Below are 25,699 nucleotides of genomic sequence, written 5' to 3'. Positions count from 1 at the left end.
CATACCTAAGTACTATAAAAACAATGTTCTGTGTTTATTTATATGACGTGGAGGTAAACAATGTTGTGTGTTATATGTCTGCATATATGCAAACAGACCTCACCCAGGAAACCCTCATGTTCTCTTCGCATGTGTGCACACAAGCGCATTATTATTATTATTATTATTATTATTATTAGGAATAGGAATAGGAATAATTTATTATTGGCCAAGTACATTTTCCAACATACTTGGAATTTGTTTCGGCTACATTGCAATGTAAACATACAGACACTGTTCCTCTCACAATACAAAGAAGCAAAGAAACCCCACCCATATTTTACCTCCCCTTAAGCTATGCAACTATGAATTTAACAATTTAATTGCACAAGGGAAAAAACTATTCTTGTGCCTGGCCGATTTTGTATATGAAGTCCTGTAGCGACGTCCAGATGGAAGTAAATCAAGCAGATGATGACCGGGATGTAAAGGATCTGCTACAATTCTCTCTGCTCTCTTCCTTACTCGGGTAGCATAAATTGTCTCTATTGAAGGCAAGCTATATAATAAATTGATATATTGCCCTTCATTCAAAGGGCAGTTTACAACATAAAAACACAAAATACCTAACATAATACTACTACTAAGAAAGTAACCCCGCCAGACACATTTAAAAGGGCACCAATTGCTTCATCAGCCAGAGGCCTGGGAGAAGAGGAATGTTTTTGCCTGGTGGAGTCTAATAATGGCGCCATGTGAGCCTCCCTGGGGAGAGCATTCCACAAACGGGGAGCCACCGCAGAAAAGGTCCCGTTCCCGTGTCGCCACCCTCCAGAGCTCTCACGGAGGAGGCACACGAAGGAGGGTCCGGGTAGGGTCATATGGAAAGAGGCAGTCCTTGAGGTATTGCGGTCCTCAGCCATTTAAGGCTTTGGAGGTCAAAACCAGCACTTTGAGTTGGGCCCAGAAAGCTATTGGAAACCTGGCTGCCAAATTCTGTACCAGCTGAAGTTTCCGAACCACCTACAGAGGCAGCCTCACATATAATGCACTGCAGTAATCTAACCTAAAGGTTATAGACGCTCTCTCACACACATGTAAATGTTTAAAAAACAAGGTTAAACATAACCCATTTTTAAGCAAACACAGGGACCCTGGGCTTCCTGGAATATTTGAGTGTTTGGCCACGGCAAAATAAGAGGCAATGGTATAAGCTTTCGTGTGCATGCTTGGTTGGTCTCTGGGGTGCTGCTGGAAGGAATTTTTTATTTTATTTTGTTTTGATGTATAATGTATTTTTAATCGTCTGTTGGAAGCTGCCCAGAGTGGCTGGGGAAACCCAGCCAGATGGGCGGGGTATAATAATAATAATAATAATAATAATAATAATAATAATTACAATAAGTCCAGCCACAGAAATTTGCTGGCTTCTTTCTGGAGAGTAGAACGCAGTGACTTTTGCTCCCCTCATGGTCCTTTTAGCGCTAAGTGTGGCATGACAGCCAAGGCAAGGTTTGGCTTCGCGTGTCGTCCAAACTGGAGCTGTGCTTAAACTCCTTCCTCAGTCAGTAGTCAACCTGTGAGGATCCAGGGAGAGGAACCATCTTTCCACCTATGTTTCGCTTCCAGAGATGAAACTTGAGGTCCTGTTCGATGCTCCTACCTCAAACCCTGGCATGGAAGCAATGCCTTCATCTCCCAGAGGCCTCTTGGGCTTTTCTTCTGCAACACCAAGCCTCTCTGATCTGCTGCAGCAAAAGCGGTTGAACAGATACATAGCAAAAAAGCAAGGGGGCAGACGTGTTTTATTTCAAATACTCTGGGATAGTTCAGTCGGTAGAGCATGAGACTCTTAATCATAATCTCAGGTCAGGGTTGTTGTGGGTCCAAGATCTATGTTGGGCAAAAGATAGCCATGTTCAAATATATAAAAGGATGTCATATAGAGGAGGGAGAAAAGTTGTTTTCTGCTGCTCCAGAGAAGCGGACACGGAGCAATGGATTCAAACTACAAGAAAGAAGATTCCACCTAAACATTAGGAAGAACTTCCTGACAGTAAGAGCTGTTGGGCAGTGGAATTTGCTACCAAGGAGTGTGGTGGAGTCTCCTTCTTTGGAGGTCTTGACAGCCATCTGTCAGGAATGCTTTGATGGTGTTTCCTGCTTGGCAGGGGGTTGGACTGGATGGCCCTTGGGGTCTCTTCCAACTCTATGATTCTATGATTCTAAGATTCCTGCAATGCAGGGGGTTGGACTAGATGACCCTTGGGGTCCCAACACTAGGATTCTGTGTTTTTTTCTTAGGTAAAGGTATCCCTGACCATCAGGTCCAATCGCAGACGACTCTGGGGTTGCGGCGCTCATCTTGCTCTATAGGCCGAGGGAGCCAGCGTTTGTCCGCAGACAGCTTCTGGGTCATGTGACCAGCATGACTAAGCCGCTTCTGACAAACCAGAGCAGCGCACAGAAACGCCGTTTACCTTCCCGCTGGAGCGGTACCTATTTATCTACTTGCACTTGACGTGCTTTTGAACTGCTAGGTTAGCAGGAGCAGGGACCGAGCAACAGGAGCTCACCCTGTCGCAGGGATTTGAACCGCTGACCTTCTGATCGGCAAGCCCTAGGCTCTGTGGTTCAGACCACAGCATTTTTTCTTAGCACTATGCAAAAAGCCTACAAAGACATGGGCACCCCCTAGTGGGAAATTCTGCCCTATTGGCAAATGCTCTCCTAAGGAGAGCTTCATGGGAGTTTCAGCGATCGCAGTCTGAGCTCTCATTTCAGGCTCATTATTATGCCCAGAAAGACAGCATTTACAGCAAATGGGTAAATGATTGCAAGGGATCAGTGGGAAACTGGAATGGGTCCCTGATCCAGATTGAAGCCCCACTGTCTCCCGAAAAAAAAGGAGGTAAGGAGATGATGTAAAATTAGATACTTGTGTGTGATCAAAATAAAATTGTGCTTCGCTCAAGGGCTCACAACTACAATGAGAACCAGCCCTCCAAATGAATTCATTTGCCATGACTTGTACACCACCTATCTACAAACTGCAGTCAAGGCATCTTAAGAAAGAGCACAATGCCAAAATGAATCAATTATTTGTTCGTTTGCAAACTTTTATATACCGCTCCATGAAATGCTCTCTCTGTTGAAAAAGAGCATAGAATCAGATAATTGTAGAGTTGGAAGGGACCCAAAGAGTCATCTAGTCCAACCCCCGGCAAAGCAGGAATCACAGCCCTGCGTGTGCATGTGTGTCCCCTGCTGTTCAGCAATTAATGAAGGTAAGGGATATAAAAAAAGGTCCAGTATCGGATGCCACATGTGTCGGAGTACCAACTTGTGGGAATCACTAAAGGGAAGAGTGCTGTTGCGTTTGGATCCTGCTTGCAGGATTCCTGGGGGCATTGGGCTGGCCACTGTGAGAACAGTGGGCAATTGGTCTGTTCAAACAGGTAACCAAAATGGTCAACCTAAATGGTCAAAGGCCTGGAAACGATGCCTTACAAGGAATGGCTTAGGGAGCTGGGTATGTTTAGCCTGCAGAAGAGAAGGTTAAGGGGTGATAGGATAGCCATGTTCAAATATATCAAAGGATGTCATATAGAGGAGGGAGAAAGGTTGTTTTCTGCTGCTCCAGAGAAGCGGACATGGGGCAATGGATTCAAACTACAAGAAAGAAGATTCCACCTAAACATTAGGAAGAACTTCCTGACAGTAGGAGCTGTTCGGCAGTGGAATTTGCTGCCAAGGAGTGTGGTGGAATCTCCTTCTTTGGAGGTCTTTCAGCGGAGGCTTGACAGCCATCTGTCAGGAATGCTTTGATGGTGTTTCCTGCTTGGCAGGGGGTTGGACTGGATGGCCCTTGGGGTCTCTTCCAACTCTAGGATTCTAGGTAAAAAAGGTAAAGGCACAGGATCCCTGGATCATTAAATATAGTCAAATGCGACTGGGGTTGCAGTGCTCATCTCGCTTTCAGGCCGAGGGAGCCGGTGTTTGTCCACAGACAGCTTTCTGGGTCACGTAGCCAGCATGACTCAACCACTTCTGGCGCAATGGAATACCGTGATGGAAGCCAGAGTGCATGGAAATGCCGTTTCCCTTCCTGCTACAGTGGTATCTACTTGCGCTGGCATGCTTTCAAACTGCTAGGTTGGCAGGAGCTGGGACAGAGCAACGGGAGCTCACCTTGTTGTTGGAATTCGAACCGCTGACCTTCTGATCGGCAAGCCCAAGAGGCTCAGTGGTTTAGACCACAGTGCCACCCACGTCTTTTTGTTCAAACAGGGTCTGGGTATTGGCAACACTATCGTTTTGTCTTATTTTAAATTTGTAAGCACAAACTGTGGTTCTGTAATTCCTACATTGCAGGGGGTTGAACTAAATGACCCTTGGGGATATCTTCCAGCACTACAGTTCTATGAGTCTATGAATGTACAAATCTGTTCCTTTTATTTTATTTTTTTAAAAGGCAAATCAGTCAAAAGTACAGACTTTGCACAGCGTGGTTTTCACCCTCTGGCAGATGGATAACTGACAAAGTACTTTGATTGCACTGAAAGTCACAGAGCGTTCCTTATTTTGAAACACTGAAATGTAATATTTGAACACACACACGCCCCCAAAATGTGGGATGAACGAATGGTTGCCAGGAAGACGTGTCAATGTGCAAGCAAATGGGGATGAATGCACAGTCATGCAACCTCCTTCTTTGAGCGCTGGGGCTCAAAGAAAGACCCACAGAGACCAGGTATGATCTAGCCTCCATGTCAGATTTGTGCAAGCAAGTCAGGACGGCTGATCAATATGCAGGTTGTCTCATAGCCTAAGGCAGGATTCTGACCACCAGGCTACTATGACAAGGCCACAGGGGTCAGCAACCTTTTTCAGCCATGGGCAGGTCCACCATCCCTCAAATGTTGCGGGGGGCCGAACTATATTTTTTTTTGGGGGGGGGGGAAATGAATGAATTCCTCTGCCCCACAAATAACCCAGAGATGCATTTTAAATAAAAGGACACATTCTACTCATGTAAAAACACGCTATTTCTGGACCATCCGCGGGCCAGATTTAGAAGGCGATTGGGCCGCATCCGGCCCCCGGGCCTTAGGCTGCCCACCCCTGGCCCACATCAACAGCCATGCAATGTATCCCCCCAAGCGCAGAGGGGCCTCTTGCCTCCCTGCGATCCGGGCGGGAGAGTTGGAGGCATTTGTATTCCAAAGTCACCATCATGCAAAAAGTGTTCAATTATTCATTCCGGCTAATTGCCCCACGGAGCCTGAAATGCACATTAACCGCCTCATCAGCTTGAGAGCCGTCAGATGAGGTCATCCCTTTGACGAGGCTGGGCAAATTGGTTCTTCCCCTCACCTGTCCTGATCTTGCAGCAGCTGAGCTTCTACCTCTGACCTCCACGCAAATGAACCCAAGGAGGCTTAGGAGAGCAAGTCAGTGCTTTTAAGGGCGCTTGCCAATGGCAAAGTACCTGCACAATACTGTGTCCCAGTTGCATCCTACAGAACCCAGGCAGGAGGATAAGAGCTTTCACAGAGGCCAACCCCATGCCTGCAGCAGAAGCCCACAAGCAGGATCTTGTGATTCCCAAGCACACTGCCTCCAGCAATGGGGGTAGCACAGCCAGTACAGTACATGGTTTGCCTGCTGGATTAGGACCTGGGAGAGCAGGGTTCGAATCCCCACGCAGCCATGAAGCTCACTGGGTGACCTTGGGCCACCCACTATCCACAGGAGCCAAGTCCTAGGGGGCGAGGCCCCTTCGCCCCACAATAAAATATTTCAGGAGGTTGGGGCTCCCCAAAGTAGATGGCCATTGCCATTCAAATGTGTGTGTGTGTGCCGTGCCTCGCGATCGATTATTCGGGGTGAGGCTTGCTATATTCCCAAGTATTTCATTCAAGTTGGCACCCCGTCACCATCTCTTAGCCCAACCTACCCCACAGGGTTGTTGTGAGGATGAAACGGGGAGGAAGGTGCTTGAGATGCTTGGAAGATAAATGTAATAAACATGAATGAATAGTTGCCACCGAAAGCCTTATCCTAAGAACCTGCTACCCAAACGCAACATGGAAATTTGCCTCCCACCAAGTCAGACCTGGTCCATTTAGCTCAGTATTGTCTGCACTGACCGGCAGCAGCTCTCCATGCAGAGAGATCGCTCCCTGGAAGCTGCCAAGGCGATTGCTCTGCATGGACTTTACTACTAAGTTTTGGACGCATCCATGGCAGAGTTGATGTCTTTTTGTGGGCACTTTTGCGCCTTTAACAGTGGATGCCCACCAGGTGCAGTTTTCCTGCGCATCTGTGCTAGGGAAGGGTTCCCCATCTGGTTTCTTCCTGTTATGCAGCTGCTGGAGACAGCAAGGGAGCCAAGCCTGGGCTCACCAAGGGAGCCAAGCCTGTTCATGCCGAAGGATTGCCTGTTGCCGCTGTTCAACTCGTGCGCAGCTTGCAACATTCTGCATTTGGAGTTTGGGATACTCACCTCGCTTCCCTGGAAAAGGCGGCGGAGGAGGGGAGGACGGACGACGGCTTTCTTGGAACAGAGACCCCAACCCCCACCCCGTTTTGCCACCCAGTCGAACTCCTCCTCCGCCTCCCCGAGGGAGGGGCCGCTCCCTTTTGGCGCCCGGGCCGGAGCGAAAGTGAAACCGACGCGGCACAGTTTCGCTTTCCCGTCGCCCGCGCAGGTCGGCGTGGCGCAGCAGTCGCCCGCCCAGATCCGTCCGTGACTCCTGCGCGGGGCTCTCTCTCCACCGGCCCTGGGGGAAAGGAATCGGGGAGCAGAGAGCAGGGGCGAGGGGGGGAGAATCGGGGTGAGCATTCTGGGGTCGGGGCTGAGCTCCGACGGTGCGGTGGATTTTGCCGGGAGGAGCGCGCGAGCGGCGTCGCAGGAGGCGCGCATGGTGGGGAGAGCGCAATTCCCCGGAGCCCGGGCGCAGCAGCACATGGCGGAGCCGAGGCGGCCCCCGATGCGCCTGAAAGAGTGGCTCATCGCGCAGGTGGACAGCGGCCGCTACCCGGGGCTGCGCTGGGAGAACGGCGAGAAGACGCTGTTCCGCATCCCCTGGAAGCACGCGGCCAAGCAGGACTACCGGCAGCAAGAAGACGCGGCGCTCTTCAAGGTACCGGAGCCGTCGAGGGGCAGCCCCCCCCCACCGGGGGGCGCCATCCCAAGCATCACTTTACCCCAATCCCAAATGCTTGCGGGACCCTGGCCGGCTCCTGCGTCTTGCAGCTCACTTTGCGCCCTCACCGTCAACCCGAGTTCTTTGCGCATCCCGCCCAGTTCCAGCCTCCCCAACGCACTCCTGGCAAGTGGGGTCTGTGCCCTTCGATGCTAGGGAGTTTTTTGGGACTCTGCTCCAGGGGGGGGGCGCCCTTGAATGCCCTTGGAAATCCCTGGCCCTCGTTAGTTTCATGGTGACCCATCTCCCTCCTCTTCCCCGTTGCAGGCCTGGGCCGTCTACAAAGGGAAGTACCACGAAGGGCTGGACAAAGCGGACCCCTCCGTCTGGAAGACCCGCCTGCGCTGCGCCTTGAACAAAAGCACCGACTTCAAGGAGGTCCCCGAGAGGAGCCACCTGGACATCTCAGAGCCCTACAAGGTGTACCAGATCCTCTCGGATGTGTCCCAAGAAACAGGTGTGTCTGGTGGCCTGAAGCCCCAGGAGGCGTTAGTGGAGAGGTGGTCCTCTATTGCTGTGAAAAAGGGACCCCCCCCCTCAATCCCCTTAACCCTTGTCACCGGCCCTGAACCAAATCCTACCAGCCAGAGGGCTAGGGAAGTGTTCCCAGTGCTTCGATTGCATTTCATGAAGGCAAGTCACTTCCACTGAATGCCCCTGATTTCAAGCCTTTCCTGATCTCCTCTCTCTTCACAAACACTTCAGGTTCGTATACAAAGCAGCTTTGCACGGAGTCAAACCACTGGTCCATAAAGCTCAGTATTGTCTACACCAGGGTGGTCCAGTGCGCATCCCTGGGCAACATTTGATGCCTCCCTAACCTCACAGTTCTTGTGCTGCTTTCCCAAAGCCCAGTGCCTCGCTCAGCAGACTTTGGGAAGGTGGCATGAGGGCTGCAGGGTGTGTGTGTGTGCCATTTTTGTCCTCTCCCCACCCCCCACCCCCGTCCTGTGCAACAAAGCAGTATGGCCTGTGGGTTCCATGTCAAAGTACTCTTGCGGCCCACTTGGTATGAAAAGGTAGACTGCCCTGGTCCAAAGTGGATCTCCAGTGGCTCAGGCAGGGGACTCTCTCAGCCCTACCTGGTGATGCCGGTGAAGATTGAACCTGGGACTTTCCTCATGCGATGCACGTGCTCTGCTATGGAGCCACAGTCCCTTCCCTTTAGTTTCTCCTGGTTTCATCAGCTCATAGAATCATGAAATCGTAGAGATGGAAGGAACCCCAAGAGTCATTTCATCCAATCCCCTGCAATGCAGGAATCTCAACTTGTGGTGCAGGGCTCCTCATTCTTGGGCCCCATTCCTTAAAGCCCAAAGAAGGAACCTAACTTTGGTCCCCTCTGTTCTCCCCAGACAAATTTGGGGGCACCCATAGGCATAGGCAAGGGGGACAGCTGCCCCCGAAATCAAGTTAAATAAATACAAATACTTAACTGCAAGTAGAAATTGAAGAAAGGTTTTGACAGGTTTTTCTGAGTCCTTGGAGTCAAAAGGAAGTAATTTAAGGCGACTGTTGTTGAGACATTTCGTTCTGAATCTGCTAGACCAGAGCCGGACAGCGGATGGTGACAGTTGGGTGTCCGGCCCCCACTAACATAAATCCTGGCTGTGCCAGTGGGGGCACCCCAGCTATCTCACCCCCCCCAGGTTCCCAGAATCTGATTACTGCAAGATTCCTCCACCTGGTCAAAAGGCTCTTTTCTGTGCAAGGCAACATGACCACATGCTAAACGTCTGATTTGCCACCTCTCCTGATATTCTCCTGGTGACTACGGGTGCATCTGAGACAGGACTTCTTTTGGGGAGAAGCCAGGTGCACAGGATTCAGGCTTGTCAGGCAGGCTCCCCTCAATTCCCCTTTGGACTGCAAGACCCCTCATCCCCTGCCAAACCACCTGGAGGGCAAGGTAGGGAGAGGAGACCCCCCACCCTCTCTAAACCTGCTCTGCCAGTCTCTCTTCACATAGCTCAATAATAGAGGCCCCGGTTGATTTGCTTGCAAAACCTCCCAGGCTCCAGTTGCATTTTAAAAGGTAGCAGGTGCTGGCCTGGACTTTGCTCCCCAGAGAGCTGCTTCTGCTGCCAGCCAAGATAACACTGTTAGGCTAGATCAGGGGTCAACGACGTTTTTGGACCTGGAGCTACAGCGGCGCATGAATAAATGGGATGCAGCACATTCCTCAAAGGGGAGATGGTTACTCTTTCTACATTGGAAAAGTGAATGCTTTGTGCCTCCAGTTTGAATTCAAGAATGAAAGTGTGCCTTGGCGATCAGCTGTTGGGGGGGGGAATTGCCCTGGAGACAGACCCTAAGAACCTAAGCAGTGCTCTGCTGCAGGGGCGTAGCAAGGTAAATTGGTACCCAGGGGCAAAAAAATTTTGTCACCCCCCCCATTGATTTCCCCCCCCCCCCACAAAAATGGTTTTACGTTATTTCATATTTTCTTACAAAGGAATAATAACAAGTAATAATAATAATAAACTTTTATTTATATCCCGCCCTCCCCGGCCGAAGTCGGGCTCAGGGTGGCTAATATCAGATACATAACATTGGTATAAAATCAAACAATAATTAAATTACCTCCTAAAAACATCTCAAAATCAAATTAAAGTCTAATTAGATGGCTTTCCACAGGGTTAGGGTTGGGAACAGTAAGTGCTCCTCGGAACTGAAATTTCAGCCTTCTCGACATAGGAAAACAGCCAAGTGAACAGCTATTTTGGTGGAGGAGGGTCAAGATATTAACCGATATGCATGAAATTTCATATATAGCTATATAATCCCTAGTATAGTAAGATAAGACCTTCGGAGCAGGCATTTAAAAAAATAAATTAAAAAATTGTTCCTTGATAGTTTGTCACCCCCTCCATTATGGAATCCGGGGCGGCCCCCCCCCTGCTACGCCCCTGCTCTGCTGGATCAGGCCCATCCAGCATGCTGTTCTCCCAGTGGCTAACCAGATGCCAGCGGGAAACCTACAAGCAGGATCCGAGCACAAGAGCCCTCTCGTCTCCTGGGGTTTCCTGCAACAGGAATTCCCAAGAGAGCTTCCTTAAGAAAGGTTCTGTCCCTCTGTAGCCTCACCGGAATACATATTGGTATTGCGTCCCCATTGGTCAATCCTCGCTGGATCTGTCTATATCTATTCACACAGATCGAACAGTGACTTCCGTGTAGGTGTCAAAAGAAGAAGAAGAGAGACTAGGTCCCTGCCCTGAGGACCTTACAATCTTAAGTAGTGACACAGCAGAGAGAAATGGAGGCCTCGTGGCGATTTGCGCAGGTGTGGCACAGTTTCCACAATCTGTGCTGTAATAATTCCAAAAATATCCAGTAGACCCGGCACTGAGATCTGTGTTAGAGCTACGTCAACGTTTTTTTTTTGCCCGAGCACAGCAGGGTTATCTGAGCAGCACAGCTATTAACGGGCAGAAAGGAAAGCGAAACTAAATTAGAGCAATTAGGAAAGCGAAACTAAATTAGGGGCCAGGTCAGAATTAACAACTGATCAAGGAACAGATACGGGTGACCATGCTAACATGAGCAGCGCATGAGGGACAGCTGATACTCAAATAAATGTTATCTGGGATTAAACAGATTCTCTCTCTCTCTCTCTGCCTTTCAGATAAGGAAAATAGCAAAGAGCCCCTTCTGCAGGCAAGGCAGCCCTCAACGTTGGCACACCAAGAGACCAGAGAAAATGGAAAAGCAAACAAGGTAAGGAACAAAATAGAAAATTCTTTCCAGTAGCACCTTAGAGATCAACAGAGTTTGTTCTTGGTATGAGCTTTCGTGTGCATGCACACTTCATACCAAGAACAAACTCAGTTGGTCTCTAAGGTGCTACTGGAAAGAATTTTCTATTTTGTTTCGACTATGGCAGACCAACACTGCTACCCACCTGTAACTGAAACAAGGTAAGGGTGTTGCTGGCACAATCCTGGGTCTTGGACGCTGTCACGCATTAAAACAAAACAAAACACCCAGCTAATTTGATGCCACTCAGGAATCCAGCCGCTGAGCATTGGCATGGGGAAGAGGAGTAAGCCTTAGCTTTTGAGCTGCCTGCCACTGTTGTTCCAGGTGGATCAAGTTTTGCAGCAGAAATTGGTTGCTGTGTTTTGTAATTGTTTCCCTTTTCTTTCTTAAATATAATTTCCGGGTTTGTTTTCGGTTGCTTTTAACATTGCAGGCTAGGCTTCCCTGAACCTGACGCCGTCCAGCTGTTTTGGCCAGGGCTGATGAGAGTTGTGGTCCAAAACAGCTGGAGGGCACCAGGTTGGGAAAGCCTCTTGCAGGCAGCACAGCGCATCTAAAGTATTCTGTGTCTCCTTACCTGTCATCTTGCTGCTCCATTGGAAATCCAGCCCAGTGATTTCCTTCATTCATATAATCCATATGTAGATGTCTTAATGTATAGAAACAATACCTCTGAGCTGTTTGCAAAGTGAAAACCATAGAATCAGAATGAGAAATGTGAATAAAATGAAAATGCATGCTATCAATCAAAATCCAGGCTGCAAATACTATTTTATGTGATGGTTTGGGTGGTGGCAGTAGTAATTACAGGTGAAACTCAAAAAATTAGAATATCGTGGAAAGGTTCATTTCTTTCAGTAATTCAACTTAAAAGGTGAAACTGATATATGAATGAATATGAATATCTGAAGAAGTGTGCATGCACACAAAAGCTCATACCAAGAACAAACTTGGTCTCTAAGGTGCTACTGGAAGGATTTTTTATATTTTTTATATTTTTTATTTTGTTTTGACTATGGCGGACCGACACGGCTACCTACCTGTAACTAATATATGAGATAGACCCGTGACATCCAAAGCGAGATATGTCAAGCCTTTATTTGTTTTAATTGTGATGATTATGGCGTACAGCTGATGAGAACCCCAAATTAACAATCTCAGCTTTGGGGTTTTCATCAGCTGTGTGCCATAATCATCACAATTATAACAAACAAAGGCTTGACATATCTCACTTTGCATGTCATGAGTCTATCTCATATATTAAACTCCAGTAGCTAATGAAAACAATTGCTTACATCAATGGACTTTTCCACGATATTCTAATTTTTCGAGTTTCATCCGTATAATAATTATATCTGCAATGTGGTGTGGGTTTTCTTTAAAAAAAAGAAGAGGAGGGAAGAAGGGTTTATGAAGCAGAAATAATATAAGAAGAGCTTGCAGGATCAGGCCAGGGCCCATCTAGGCCAGCGTCCTGTTCTCACAGGGGCCAACCAGACGTCCGTGGGGAAGCGCACAAGCAGGATGAGAGAACCAAAGCACTTTCCCCTCCTGTGGTTTTCAGCAACTGGTACTCAGAAGCATTGCTGCCTCCAACCCTGGAATCACAGAGTTGCAAAGTTGGAAGGGGCCGCAAGGGTCATCTAGTCCAACCCCCTGCCATGCAGGTATCTCAGCTAAAGCATCCATGGCAGGCAGCCATCCAGCCTCTCCTTAGAAACCTCCAAGGAAGGAGAGTCCACCGCCTCCTGAGGGAGACTGTCCCACTGTCTAAACAGCTCTGTGGAGGCAGAACATCGCCGTCATGTGGGAATGTTAAGGAAGGCAGGATATACAGTGGCACATCTAGTTGCGGACACGATCCGTCCCAGGGTGCCGTTTGCACCCCGAAAAGTCCGCAACTAGAATGCCTCTTCCGTGCATGTGCACGGCGCGATCGAGCGCTTATGCGCGTAGTGCGCAGATCGCTTATGCGCATGCGTGTGTGGCAAAACTGAAAAGACGCAACATGAACCTAACACAATACGAGGTATAACTTGTTTTGATATGATCCCTCCTCACTCACGGTAGAGAGTAAACAGCAGAGCATGTTCCCTTTGCAACTTAATTGGAAGCAAGTTGATGATTTGTTAGAATCCTTTAATTAAGCAATCCACTCTGGCTTTTCCAGTCTGGCTTGTACCTGGTAAGTTTCCCCTTTCTTTCCCTCTTATAATAACAACACAACATAGTCTTCTTTAAAAGCAAAGAATAAAGTCTTGCTCGCATTCAGTTCACAGCAGTAATCTGGAGGCAGGCTTTATCTTGTGGTTGCAGTTACATTTGTAGAGAAAAGAAGCCTGAGCTCTGCCTCAGACGTTCTTCTACCTGTGGCTTCCATCCTCCGTAAGGATGAGAGCCATGGGCTGGTTAAGAGCCAGAAGAGGAGGTCCAAGAGAGAAGTCCGAAAAGGGAAGATGGCTGCGTGGCTAGCCCTTTTCAGGGTCATCTAGGGTCACACTCATCTACCTGGTCACACACAAGGGGAGGAGGCTCCAGAACAGGTATGAAAGGAAGTCCTCCCTGTCTGGAGTCACATTCCCCTGTGTGTCCACTCTAAGCAGTGCCTATAAGCTAAACAAACTTCAGCTTAGGGCCCCACTCTCTTGGCCCCCCCCCCAAAAAAAAATAAAGGAAAAAACTTGGATGTACATTTCCAAAATATATGATAAAAAAACAAACAAACTTTGATAAAATAAACATTTTGTTATGTGCAAATTACCATATAGCATATATTCAACACAAAAAACAGTGACAATTTGTTGCTGACAAAGGACAGCTGGAGAAAGGGCTCCATTACCTTTAGTAGTTTAGGACCTCATCAAACCTAAATCTGGCCCTGACACTAGGTAAAGGTAAAGGGACCCCTGACCATTAGGTCCAGTCACGGACGACTCTGGGGTTGCAGCGCTCATCTCGTTTTACTGACCAAGGGAGCCGGCGTACAGCTTCCCGGGTCATGTGGCTAGCATGACAAAGCTGCTTCTGGAGAGCCAGAGCAGCGCACAGAAACACCGTTTACCTTCCCGCCGGAGCGGTACCTACGAGTATTTATCTATTTGCACTTTTGACATGCTTTCGAACTGCTAGGTGGGCAGGAGCAGGAACCGAGCAACGGGAGCTCACCCCATCGCGGGGATTCGAACCGCCGACTTTCTGATCAGCAAGCCCTAGGCTCTGTGGTTTAACCCAGAGCGCCACCCGCGTCCCTTGCCCTGACACTAGCCAACAGGAAAATGTTGTACTTGACTGCTCTAGCAATACATCCCACACATCATGACATCATTGCAAATGCTACATTCCTCTCCTCCAGAGTGAACTTTCCTAAAACTGGTGGCTGCCTTGGGGTCACCCATTGTCTCTGTGGCAGCTGATCACCATCCAACCCACCAAATTTCTACAGTTCCAAAGATGCCAGCCATATCAGTGGCATCTTGCAACTGACCCTGCTTACAGTGTGACTGGCATCCTGGGCACATGCTCTCGGTTTGTGGTGCCAGAACCCGTTGCCACCCGGAACGGCAAACACACACGAGTCCCAGAGCCAGATTTCCTGGTGTTGCCTGAAAGCAGACATCTTTGAAAACTCGCTTCTAGCAGTCAGAACAGCCACACGGCTGCAAATTGCACACATACCTTTTGCACTGCGCAGATGGGAGGCTTTTGAAGCCAGAGATGTCGTGACGGAAAAGCTTTCTGCTGAGATGCACTGAGCCCACCTTTACGGTTTGAAGGTCAGGATGTGGTAAATCTGTCATCGGTTAGAAATTCCCTCCTTTTCCTTCTTCTGAGCAGTTTGAACTGGATCTGGCTTCGTGCCTCGAGGCTGCTTTATCTTCTGGCTGAACTATTAATCAGTTAGAGTGATTAATTGGAAACTGAAGAAGTGTGCATGCACACGAAAGCTCATACCAAGAACAAACTTAGTTGGTCTCTATAAGGTGCTACTGGAAAGAATTTTTTTATTTTGTTTTAATTGGAAACATTTAATCGACTCAAAGGATGCTCCTTGTTCATCATGTTTAAATGAGGCGTTTTCCCTTTTCTCGTGTGCAGGAGGAAATGCATGCTCCTAGAACGATTCCTGCTATGACAAATTTGTGCGTCTGTCTAAAAACAAGGAAACTAAAACTAGTTGGATGCAGTTGGAGGAAGTAATGTTTCTGAATACCAGTTGCTGGAAACCATGAGAAGGGAGAGAGGGCTCTCGTGCTCTGATCCTGTTTGTGGGTTTCCCATTGGGGCATCTGTTTGGCTGCTGTGAGAACAGGATGCCTGACATGATGGGCCATTGGCCTGATCCTGCAGGCTCGTCTTCCGTTCTTACAATGTTAGGGGGCACTATAAACCCAATTGCATCCACACTCCCGGTCTGTTTCCTACCCTTAGCCCTGGGTGATGGTGCCTCGTTCAGAATTACACCTGCCGTGTTTTATTTCTTCCCAGGTCAGAACACCTTCAGAGTCAGGCCAGGCCAGCAAGGATGAGCCACTGGTGACCTTACAGAGCGCCCCAGAGACACCCCAGGCCCCCCAGCAGCCAAGCCATGGAGAGCACCAGGGTAAAGAAGAAGACCGGGTGGGGGGAGCTTCGCTATACTGTATTCCCAACTCTGCAAATCTTTGGCCCCGTTTTGAGTCAGCTCTGCTGCTCTGGGTCACTGCTTCCCCTTGACAATTGGATCCATTTCATCTGCTACCTGGGAGAAATCGCTAGGGACCTGACCCGACATCCTAGCCAGCTTCTCGAAGGGAGCCTGTTTGCTGTGCCTCTGAAAGGTTCTGCAAGACAAAAAGTCTGCCACCCAGCCAGATGGGCGGGGTATAAATAATAAGATTATGATGATGGTTACTAAAGTGCCAGTGCCCATCCCCAGTGCCCTGTGGGCCGTATCCTTCCAGTGGCCCACGTGGACACAGGAAGTTGCCTTCTCTGAGTCAGACCATTGGTGCATCAAGAGGCCACGTAATAATCAGCCTGCATTTGTAAAACATCATCCCGTCTTGCAGAGTAGCAGCATCTGCCTTTGGGAACTCCCTGCCTATTGACACCAGGCTTCCACTTAACTGTTCTTGGCGTCTGATGAGAACATTTTTGTTTAGGCAAACATATCCAGATATAAAGAACATACGCCAGGTTGTTAGCCTATCGTTATCCTTCTTGGATGTTTTAAATAGTTTTAAAAAGCTTCCTTCTTTTTGTAAACCACTTTGAGCTGAGAGACGGAGAGGGAGAATGTGTGTTTTACAACCTAGTGGTATCTTCTTCTTCTTTGGCGATCACTCGCAGCCGAGTAAGATTGTCTTTCATAAACACCGTTTTAACAGTGAGTCCGTAAGTGACTGTGGAGGCCAATTCTGGACCCACATGTCCTTCCACAGTGGGGACATGGGTTTCTGGTCGGGAGTTGATCACGGCGTGGATTTGCCAAGCATGCCTTCCTCTTAGCACGTTCCTCCCTTGCGTCCTGAGTTCGAGTGTCTTCAAAGCCCATGACACCTTTGGTAAAGGCTGTTCTCCAACTGGAGCGCTCGCAAGCCAGTGTTTCCCAGTGTTTATACTACATTTTTAAAGATTTGCCTTGAGAGAGTCTTTAAATCTCTTTCGTTGACCACCAGCATTACGCTTTCCATTTTTAAGTTCTGAAGTAAATAAATAGATTTTATTTATTTCAGATTGATAAATAGACTCATAGAATTGTAGAGTTGGAAGGGACCCCTCGAGTCATCTAGTCCAACCCCCTGCAATAACACGTTGTTGTCCAAACTGCTTGGCAGCTTCATGCAGGGAGTCTTTCCTAGCCCTACCTGGAGATGCCAGGAATCGAACCTGTGACCGTCTGCATGCAAGGTGGATGCCCTTTTCATGAGCTACAGCCCTTTCTTCAGGAGAAGTGCCATATGTGTTGGCTGGGGCTCTTAAGAGTTGCAGCTTGAGGCCTCTGGAGAATACATACCTGGGGAAAGAGATGGCTTTGTCCAAGCTACTGTTTCACATCTCGCAGGGACAAATGAACCAATTTTAAAGCTCTCCTGTGTTGCGCTTCTTTTCCCAGGATACCAGGTGAAAGGCTTCTTCTGCACCTGGAATCTGGCACAGTCCCACTGCCACCTGAGTCCCTCCGCTGCCGGTCTCAACCCCCAGTACGCTGACAATCAAAACATCAACTCAGGTAAGGAGTGCATGCACACGAAAGCTCATACCAAGAACAAACTTAGTTGGTCTCTAAGGTGCTACTGGAAGGATTTTTTTTTTTAAAAAAATTTTGTTTCGGGTAAGGAGAGGAAGAAAGGGTCTCTGCTTGAAGACAGCCAGTGAGGAATTGCGGTTAGAGCATTGAGACTGGGACCTGGGAGAGACCAGGGTTCGAATCCCCCACTCGGCTACAAAGCTCTTGCTGGGGGTAACTTGGGGCCAGTCACTGCCTCTTTCTGCCTAGCCTACCTCACAAGGTCGTTGTGGGGGGATGACGTGAGGAGGCGGAGGAGACCCTTGAGCTCCTTGGAGAGAAACGCTGGGATAGAAATGCCACAAAGAATTTAAAAAATAATGCGCGCTGGCTCAGATGCCTTTAAAAGGAGTGGGAGAAGACAACAAGGGTCTCATTCTGAGGTTCCTATTTCCCATAGAGGCCAACCAGATTTCTCTTCTGGGAAGAGAAAGCCGTCTCCTGCTCTTGTGTTCATGGAACCAGAGTGATATTATTGGAAGGGGTTCCGAGGGTCATCTAGTCCAACCCCCTGCAATGCAGGAGTCCTGCTCACAGCTGTCCCTAGGTGGGCTCAAGCCCCCAAGCTTCTGGTTAACAGCCAGACACACTGACCCATTGCGCCACAGGGGGGTACTGTCTTTGATTCCGGAACCAGAGAAGGGCTGTGTCCGTGGCTATTAAGACAGTACAGGGAAATGAAACCTCCATGGTTAGGGGCAGTTGGGCTGTTGGAGGCTTTTAAAATCTCTTGTTTCCCCCTGCCACACTTTTCAAGAGGCAGAAAATCCCATTGCTTTGTGCCCACCCAGAGCTCAATTCTGTGGAGAAAGTGAGAAGAAAATTAGAAAGAGCAAACGTTGGCCACGTTGTTCTGTGGAGGAATGCCAAAATCTGTAACTGGGCTAGAACTTTATGAACCCAAATTTCACCAACTGCAGGCCAGATACTACACAAAGCAGGGAGAAGGGGAGACCTTAGGTTTAAGGGCAAGTAGTAGATGGATGGATGGATGGATGAATAATCTTATGCCAAGCCTAGAGGAAGATAAAATTAAAAACAGGCTTTGCACTGAAACAGATTTCTCTCCCACAGCTAAGGAAGTTGTGATTAATTGGCAGGAGCCTTTCCTTTTCCGTTCTTCAATTCCCCTTTTCAACTTCCTCTCTTTTAGGGCATGAATTTAAGGGCCTTTCCAACGCGGCCATTCGGCGATTTCTGTGATCCTTCTTCTCCACCTCCATTGCATCCAGGGCCGTAACATCCATAGGGGCTAGTGGCGCGGCGCGCCAGGGCGCTGGGCCCCCCAGCGGCGCCCCCGCGAGCCCGCTGGCATACCGGCCGCCCCCTCCCCAACCCGTCCCCGCCCCCACGGGTGGCCTGGCGGCCGGGCACTCGCGTGCCGGCAACGCAGCCGCTGCCGCCCATGCTGCTCCCAGGCGGTCTGCGAGCTGGCCGCCCTCGCCTCCCGTCCTGGGAGCACTGGAAGGGCACGTAGAGCCCCGTGCCGCTCCAGCGCCACGCCCCTCATCCCCCGCTCGCCCACCCCCCTCCTGAGTGGTGGCAAGTGCGGGAGGGAGGTGGCGTAGAGGTGGCACGCCAGGGGCGCCGGAGGGATCACCGCGCCACGGCGGCCAATTTCCCTAAGACAGCCCTGATTGCATCATAGAATTGTAGCATTGGAAGGGACCCGAAGGGTCTTCAAGTCCAACCCCATGCAACGCAGGAATAAGACACAGCGACATTTTAACTGTATAGCTCGGTTGGTTGGAGTGTGGCGCTGATAATGCCGAGGTTGCGAGTTCCATCCCCGTGGGACAACTGCGTAGTCCAGCAATGCAGAGGGCTGGACTAGATGAACCTCAGGTTCCCTTGCAAAGCCTGCTCTTTGCAAACTGGGCGAGATTTGAACCCCTGCTCATCTGCTGTCAGGTGGGGGTTAAATTCTGCTGTGTTTGCCGGGAGCAGGCACACGCAGCAGGTGCAGAATTGAACCCCGCTCAACAGCCCTCCGGCTGTTTTCGTGACCCCTTTTGCGATTAATCTTGTTTACATCAGTTGGTGCATGGTATTTCTTGATTCCGGGATGCGTTCAGTCATTGTTTAATGTCACTTTGCAATGCGGGGATTTTGGGTGAAACGGACTCCCTCTCCCCAAGCTATGCTAAGTTCAGGAGCAGAATTGCAGGGTTTGGGTTTGTGGAAACTCCCGGTGCAGCTCAAAACATGTGATACTCGGACCCAACTCCTATTTTTCAAGCAAATAATTGTAATAACTACCATAATAAAGCACTGCTATAATTATATATAATTTTCCTAAAATTTTGGTTTCATTTGCCTTTCCGCACTGAAATGTCACAACCTGAATGACCATGTCTTGCCCCCCCCCCCCAGTTTTGATCCTGGGTACGCCCCTGTTAAGGGGTGATATGAAAGCCATGTTCAAATATATCAAAGGATGTCATATAGAGGAGGGAGAAAGGTTGTTTTCTACTGCTCCAGGGAAGCGGACACGGGGCAATGGATTCAAACTACAAGAGGGAAGGTTCCACCTAAACATTAGGAAGAACTTCCTGACAGTAAGAGCTGTTCAGCAGTGGAATTTGCTGCCAAGGAGTGTGGTGGAGTCTCCTTCTTTGGAGGTCTTTAAGCGGAGGCTTGACAGCCATCTGTCAGGAATGCTTTGATGGTGTTTCCTGCTTGGAAGGGGGTTGGACTGGATGGCCCTTGTGGTCTCTTCCAACTCGATGATTCACCCCTGCCTCCTTTTGCCCCCCCCCCAGACTGCTGGCTCCACGTCCGCCTCTACTACTGTGACACGTTGGTGAAGGAGGTCACCACCAAAACGGCGGAGGGCTGCCGGATCACCTATCGCCCAGTGCCGGCTGACAACGGGTGCCTTTACGGTTCGAGTGGCCTGGAGCAGGTTCTGTTCCCTTCTGTGGACGCCTCGGCCGGGAGCAGCCAGGGCGGCAGAGCAACCGGGGCCTTGCAGAGGCTGCTCCCCCACCTGCACCAGGGAATCCTGCTCTGGGTGGCCCCCGAAGGGGTCTTCATGAAACGGCAGTGCCAGGGCAGAGTGTACTGGAAAGGGCCGCTGGCCCCCCACGAAAACCAGCCCAACAAACTGGAGAGGGAGAAAACCTACAAGCTCCTCGACACCCAGCAGTTCCTGCAGCGTGAGTATTATTATTGTTTATTAAAATTTATTTCCCCGCAGGTCTCGGGGCGGTTCGCAAGATAAAAGCACAATATAAAAATGCCGAACGCACAATCAAAATAAAAAACAGAAGTACCGTATACACTCGAGTATAAGCCAAGTTGTTCAGCACATTTTTTGTGTGCTGAAAAAGCCGCCCTCGGCTTATACTCAAGTGAGGCGGGCAGCGGTTCCTATGCCTGCTCTTGCGAGCAGAGGGTGAGGGACAAACGGCCGTTTCTCGCCGCTCCTCTCCGCCCGCCTCTTGCAAGGGGCAGGCACAGGAGCCCCGACCGTGGCCAAGCCGGAGGAGTAGGAGGGAGCTGCCCGAAATGGCTCCTCTCGGGCTGCTCCCTCCTCCTGCCGCCGCCGGCAGATGCACACCCGGCTTATATTCGAGTCAATAAACTTTCCCAGTTTTTGTAGGAAAATTTGGTGCCTCTGCTTATATTCGGGTCGGCTTATACTCGAGTATATATGGTAACTCAGTAACTCACTCACTCTCACGCACACACATTTTAAAAGGGCATTGGATGATAATTAGCCAAATTCCTGGTTAAAGGGGAACGTTTTTGCCTGGCGCCTAAAGGTGTATAATGAATGTGCCGGGTGAGCCTTCCTGGGGAGAGCATCTCACAAACGGGGAGCCACCACAGAGAAGGCCCCGTTCTCATGTTGCCACCCTCCGGACTGTCATTGAAATTCTGCTCAATACTGATCCACAGCAGAACTCCAACGTATAGTTAGCAGAGTGAAAACTTAAAACACGTTGCAGGATTCCCCCCCCCCAAAAAAAAAATTAGACCAGAGGCAATTAATATTTCATCCAGCATTTAACTGCTAATGAAGGCAAATGAACATAATGGTCACAATTCCAATACATTGGGGATTGGCCCTGTCCATAAGAAATCCAGTTGCAGCAGACTTGACTTAAATTTACAATAACTTATAATAAGACTATATACAGAACACCACACCAGAAGGAAAAGAGATGGAAAGAGAAAGAGAAAAACCCAGGCTCCTTCTGGTCTCTTAAAGTTAGCGTGACCTTGACCAGGGGTTAGCAAACTTTTTCAGCAGGGGGCCGGTCCACTGCCCCTCAAACCTTGTGGGGGGCAGGACTATATTTTTTTGGGGGGGAGAACGAATTCCTATGCCCCACAAATAACCCAGAGAGGCATTTTAAATAAAAGCACACATTCTACTCATGTAAAAACACGCTGATTCCCGGACCGTCCGCGGGCCGGATTTAGAAGACGATTGGGCTGCATCCGGCCCCCGGGCCTTAGTTTGGGGACCCCTGACCTTGACAGAACAGATAACAGAACCAGTTAATGCCAGCTGTATTCAGCTTCTCTAAAGGAATAATCCAAGCATCACGAACCTTCCCCCACCCCTAGGAAGACTTGCCTGTGAGGGAATCGGGACCTTGGCTTGCAAATGGCTGGTTCAGAGAGCCTTGGGTCCTGGGCATGCAAAAGATGGAACAGGTTAAATCTGTAATGATACACTGGGCAAACTATTTGGGGCATAACATTCAGATGGCAGATTGGGAAAGGTTATAGAAACCGAATCTGAAACGGCATGTTGTACGCTAAAAGAGAATTACTGTATTTTTCGCTCCATAGGACGCACTGGACCATAGGGCGCACCTCATTTTTAGAGGAGGAAACAAGGAAAAAAATATTTTTCTGGTTTTCCTCCTCTAAAAGCCCTGTTTTTTTGAGGATCAGCTAAAAGTTTTGCAGCTTTTTTTGCAAAGGGAAAAGCCCTGTTTTTTTTGGAGGATCAGCTAAAAGTTTTGCAGCTTTTTTTGCAAAAGGGGGAAAGCAAAACTCCTTTTGCAAAGGGGGAAAAGCAAAGAGGAAAAGCCCCATTTTTATGGGGTTCAACTCACATTTCTGAAAAATCTTAAGGAAAGGGAGCAGTTTCTACAGTTTCCAGACAGATAATCTAATCAACCAGTCACATGTAGCTGGGGAAACAAACAACCTCCCTCTGCAGCACATTCAACAATGGAGGGCGGGGCTGAAAGGGAGCCAGGGACTCTTATCTCTCTCCCGATCTCTTGCTGATCAGCTCTGCTGAGCGGGGTCCTTTCAACACCCCCTTTTCTCTTTGTAAAATAAAAAGCACAATCTGTTTTTGGCCCCTGGGCAATTCAGCTCCAGGGACCACCATTCGCTCCATAAGACGCACAGGTATTTCCCCTTACTTTTTAGGAGGGAAAAAGTGCGTCTTATGGAGCGAAAAATACGGTATATGAAAGTGATGTAGCAGTGGTGTTTGACTCCTAGTAAGCTAGCATAAATCTACAGAGCAAGTACAAATACCTACTGGAAATGTAAGGAAAACGAATTGGTCGTGTAAAGTACTAAAGGCTTTTTGGGGAAATGATGTATAATGAACTGGAAAAAAATGTTTAAAATAACTTTTGTTAAAAAACCAGAAGCCTTCTTATTAGGAATTGTAGGCACCGACATCCCAAAGGAAAATGAAAATATTTTTTATGAATGCAACAGCAGCAGCACAGGTGCTACTAGCGCAAAGATGGAAAGAAGAAAGTGTCCCTGCCAGTGAGGGATGGCAAAACAAGCTGTTAGATTATGCCGAAATGACAAAACTGACTGGAAAGCTCAGGGACCAAGAAGACAAGAAATTCAAGAAATAATTTGGGGGGGGGAATATAATTTACTTAGGAGACCGCTGTAAGCAGACGGAAATATTAGCAGGATTTTACCCTCACTTGTAATGTAACAAATACAATGGACAGTATGGATCGTTTTAAAATACAGATTATGATATAATATGCAGTTGAAAATGTGGATGTTAGGACCCATGGAGGGGATGGGGGAAGTCTCGAGATTCAGAGAAATCTCTTTATGTGGATATGTATTTGGCTTTGTTATAAATTTATATCTGTAAAATCAAATAAAAACGATTTTTTTTAAATAAAGAGAGAGCCTCGGGTCCTAACCGCAGTCTTTTGTGTGCCGTTCAGAATTACGGGGGTTCCTGATCCACGGACACGCGCTGCCCCAGTATCAGATCTGCTTCTGCTTTGGGGAGGAATATCCTGCTGCTCCCAGCCAGAAACTCCACAAACTCATCATGGCACAGGTAGGTATTGGCCAGCAGCCGCAGAGTGGCGAACTCGGGATTTGGACCAAGGGGGTGGGGTGGGGGGTGTCAAATAGGGATGGGCGGTATATTGATGCATCGCCCATATCGTGATACTGGTTTCATGATTTTTGACCTGGCAATATATTGCAAATCGTGATGTGTGTGTTTGGGCTGGGGGGTAGGTATATTGTCCAAAACCAATTTGAAGTCCATATTGTGATACCGGTTTCATAATGCGGCAGTATATCACGAATCATAAGCTGGGAGGGTGTGCAAAAATCACGATGCAGGAAAAACTGTGAAGCCGGCCGTTCCCTCCATCCTTGTTTCAGACATTGCGATATATCGGTATATCGCGATCTTTAAAGGTAAAGGGACCCCTGACCATTAGGTCCAGTCGCGGACGACTTTGGGGTTGCGGCGCTCATCTCGCGTTACTGGCCGAGGGAGCCGGCGTACAGCTTCCGGGTCATGTGGCCAGCATGACAAAGCCGCTTCTGGAGAACCAGAGCAGCGCACGGAAACACCGTTTACCTTCCCGCCGGAGCGGTACCTATTTATCTACTTGCACTTTGACGTGCTTTCAAACTGCTAGGTTGGCAGGAGCTGGGACTGAACAACAGGAGCTCACCCCGTCGCGGGGATTTGAACCGCCGACCTTCTGATCGGCAAGCCCTAGGCTCTGTGGTTTAACCCACAGCGCCACCCACATCCCACCGCGATCTTTAGCTGGTGATATATCGCAATGTCGAAAACCCGGTACTGCCCAGTCAAAAACGTCCTGGTTGTGAAACTAGAAGATGGATGTCAGGATGAGGACAGTGGCCTGTCTTGCTTCCTGTACCCAAGATAGCATTGGTTGGGGGACTGGGGAGAGGAGATGCATTGATGGAAGAGCAGGGACTAAGTATCTCAAGGTGGTGGTGGGGCAGTGGAGTTTGCCAGACCTCCCGTCCACAGTGTCGCTTCTACTCACCAGGAGGGGCAAAGTGGAAGTGAGGCCAGCGTGGTACAAACACTCTGAGGGAGCGAATCCAGCGCTCCTGGCTGGTGTGTTTGCCCCACGGCAACCTCACCACTGCCTCCTCCCCTCTCGCAGTTGGCGGCAGCCCCCTACCCAATAAAAAGCATCATTCAGAATAGCTGTTTGCATGACCAACTAGTAAGACAATAAAATTCAGACCAGTAACAATTAATTGCACATTTATTCAAAATCCAATTAAAACTATTTGGTTCAATTCAACAACAAAAATAATGATGAGCTACGGTTGCCGTATCTCAAAAAGTGAAAATCTGGACACAGGTAAATGCTGCCATTCGCTGCTGCTGGTCTGCCCGCCACCTCCTCTCCTCCCCCTGCAAAATGCCACCAAGGCTGGGGACAGAAAATGCAGCTGCGGAAGTGTCCTGCCTACTTGTGACCTTCCGTTTCTCACCCCCCCGCCCCCAGGTTGAGCCGGTGTTTGCTCGCGATCTCTGCCTCCACGCCCAGCAGCTGGGGCCGCGGTTCCTGCAGGACTCTTGCGCGGGCATTCCGGACGTTCCCAAGAACATCATCCAGATCCTGAAACAGCTGTGCCCACCTTGAATCTGCCGGAAGGGAGCTGGCACCCTTGGCTTGGTGGCTGAAGGACAAGGGACTGCGAGCCTTAGGGTTCATAGATTCGTAGAATTGGAGAGTCGCAGGGGACACCGAGGGTCATCTAGCCCAACCCTCTGCGATGCAGGAATCCGGCAGAGGAGAAAGCTTGGCGCCTCTCGTGACTGCTTGTCCTGGTTTAGTCACCTGGGTGATCTGTCCCTGCTGTGCTATCCAGAGTGCCTGACTAACATGTGCTAAAAAGCTTGTTTGAATAGAGGGGTTTATTTTTCACAAGCCCGGATGATGTTTCTTGATTGTGCCATTTCAGAAGCTCACATATGAAATGCAGGCATAACAGGGTTCCAGTTTTCACACTGCAACACTTCTTGTTGGGATTCCCCCCCCCCAAAAAAAAATAGCTGTCAACTTTTCCCTTTTTTAAAGGGAAATTCCCTAATTCCGAATAGGATTCCTCGCAAGAAAAGGGAAAAGTTGACAGCTATGCCCCCCCCCCCTGCATAGTATCTTGTGCACACGCAGCTTGAAGTGGTACAGCTCAGGGGCAAATCCTCAGTTTGGAAGGGCAGGGCAGTTCA

At 49.0% G+C, this 25,699-nt stretch overlaps 1 protein-coding gene across 1 annotated transcript; it reads left to right on the top strand.

Annotated features, from left to right (window-relative positions):
- The first annotated feature begins 6,841 nt into the window (after positions 1 to 6,841).
- Positions 6,842 to 25,468, top strand: LOC117049158 (interferon regulatory factor 4-like). Its single transcript, XM_033153856.1, has 8 exons — positions 6,842 to 7,127; positions 7,458 to 7,647; positions 10,819 to 10,910; positions 15,438 to 15,552; positions 17,047 to 17,163; positions 19,983 to 20,378; positions 23,400 to 23,518; positions 24,972 to 25,468. Exons 1-8 carry the CDS (start codon positions 6,906 to 6,908, stop codon positions 25,107 to 25,109), a joined length of 1,389 nt encoding a protein of 462 aa, XP_033009747.1. The 5' UTR covers positions 6,842 to 6,905; the 3' UTR covers positions 25,110 to 25,468.
- The last annotated feature ends 231 nt before the right edge of the window (positions 25,469 to 25,699 follow it).

This window comes from Lacerta agilis, chromosome 6 (assembly GCF_009819535.1).
Source record: "Lacerta agilis isolate rLacAgi1 chromosome 6, rLacAgi1.pri, whole genome shotgun sequence".
Classification (NCBI taxonomy): Eukaryota; Metazoa; Chordata; class Lepidosauria; order Squamata; family Lacertidae; genus Lacerta; species Lacerta agilis.
This window is presented reverse-complemented; position numbering and strand designations above follow the sequence as displayed.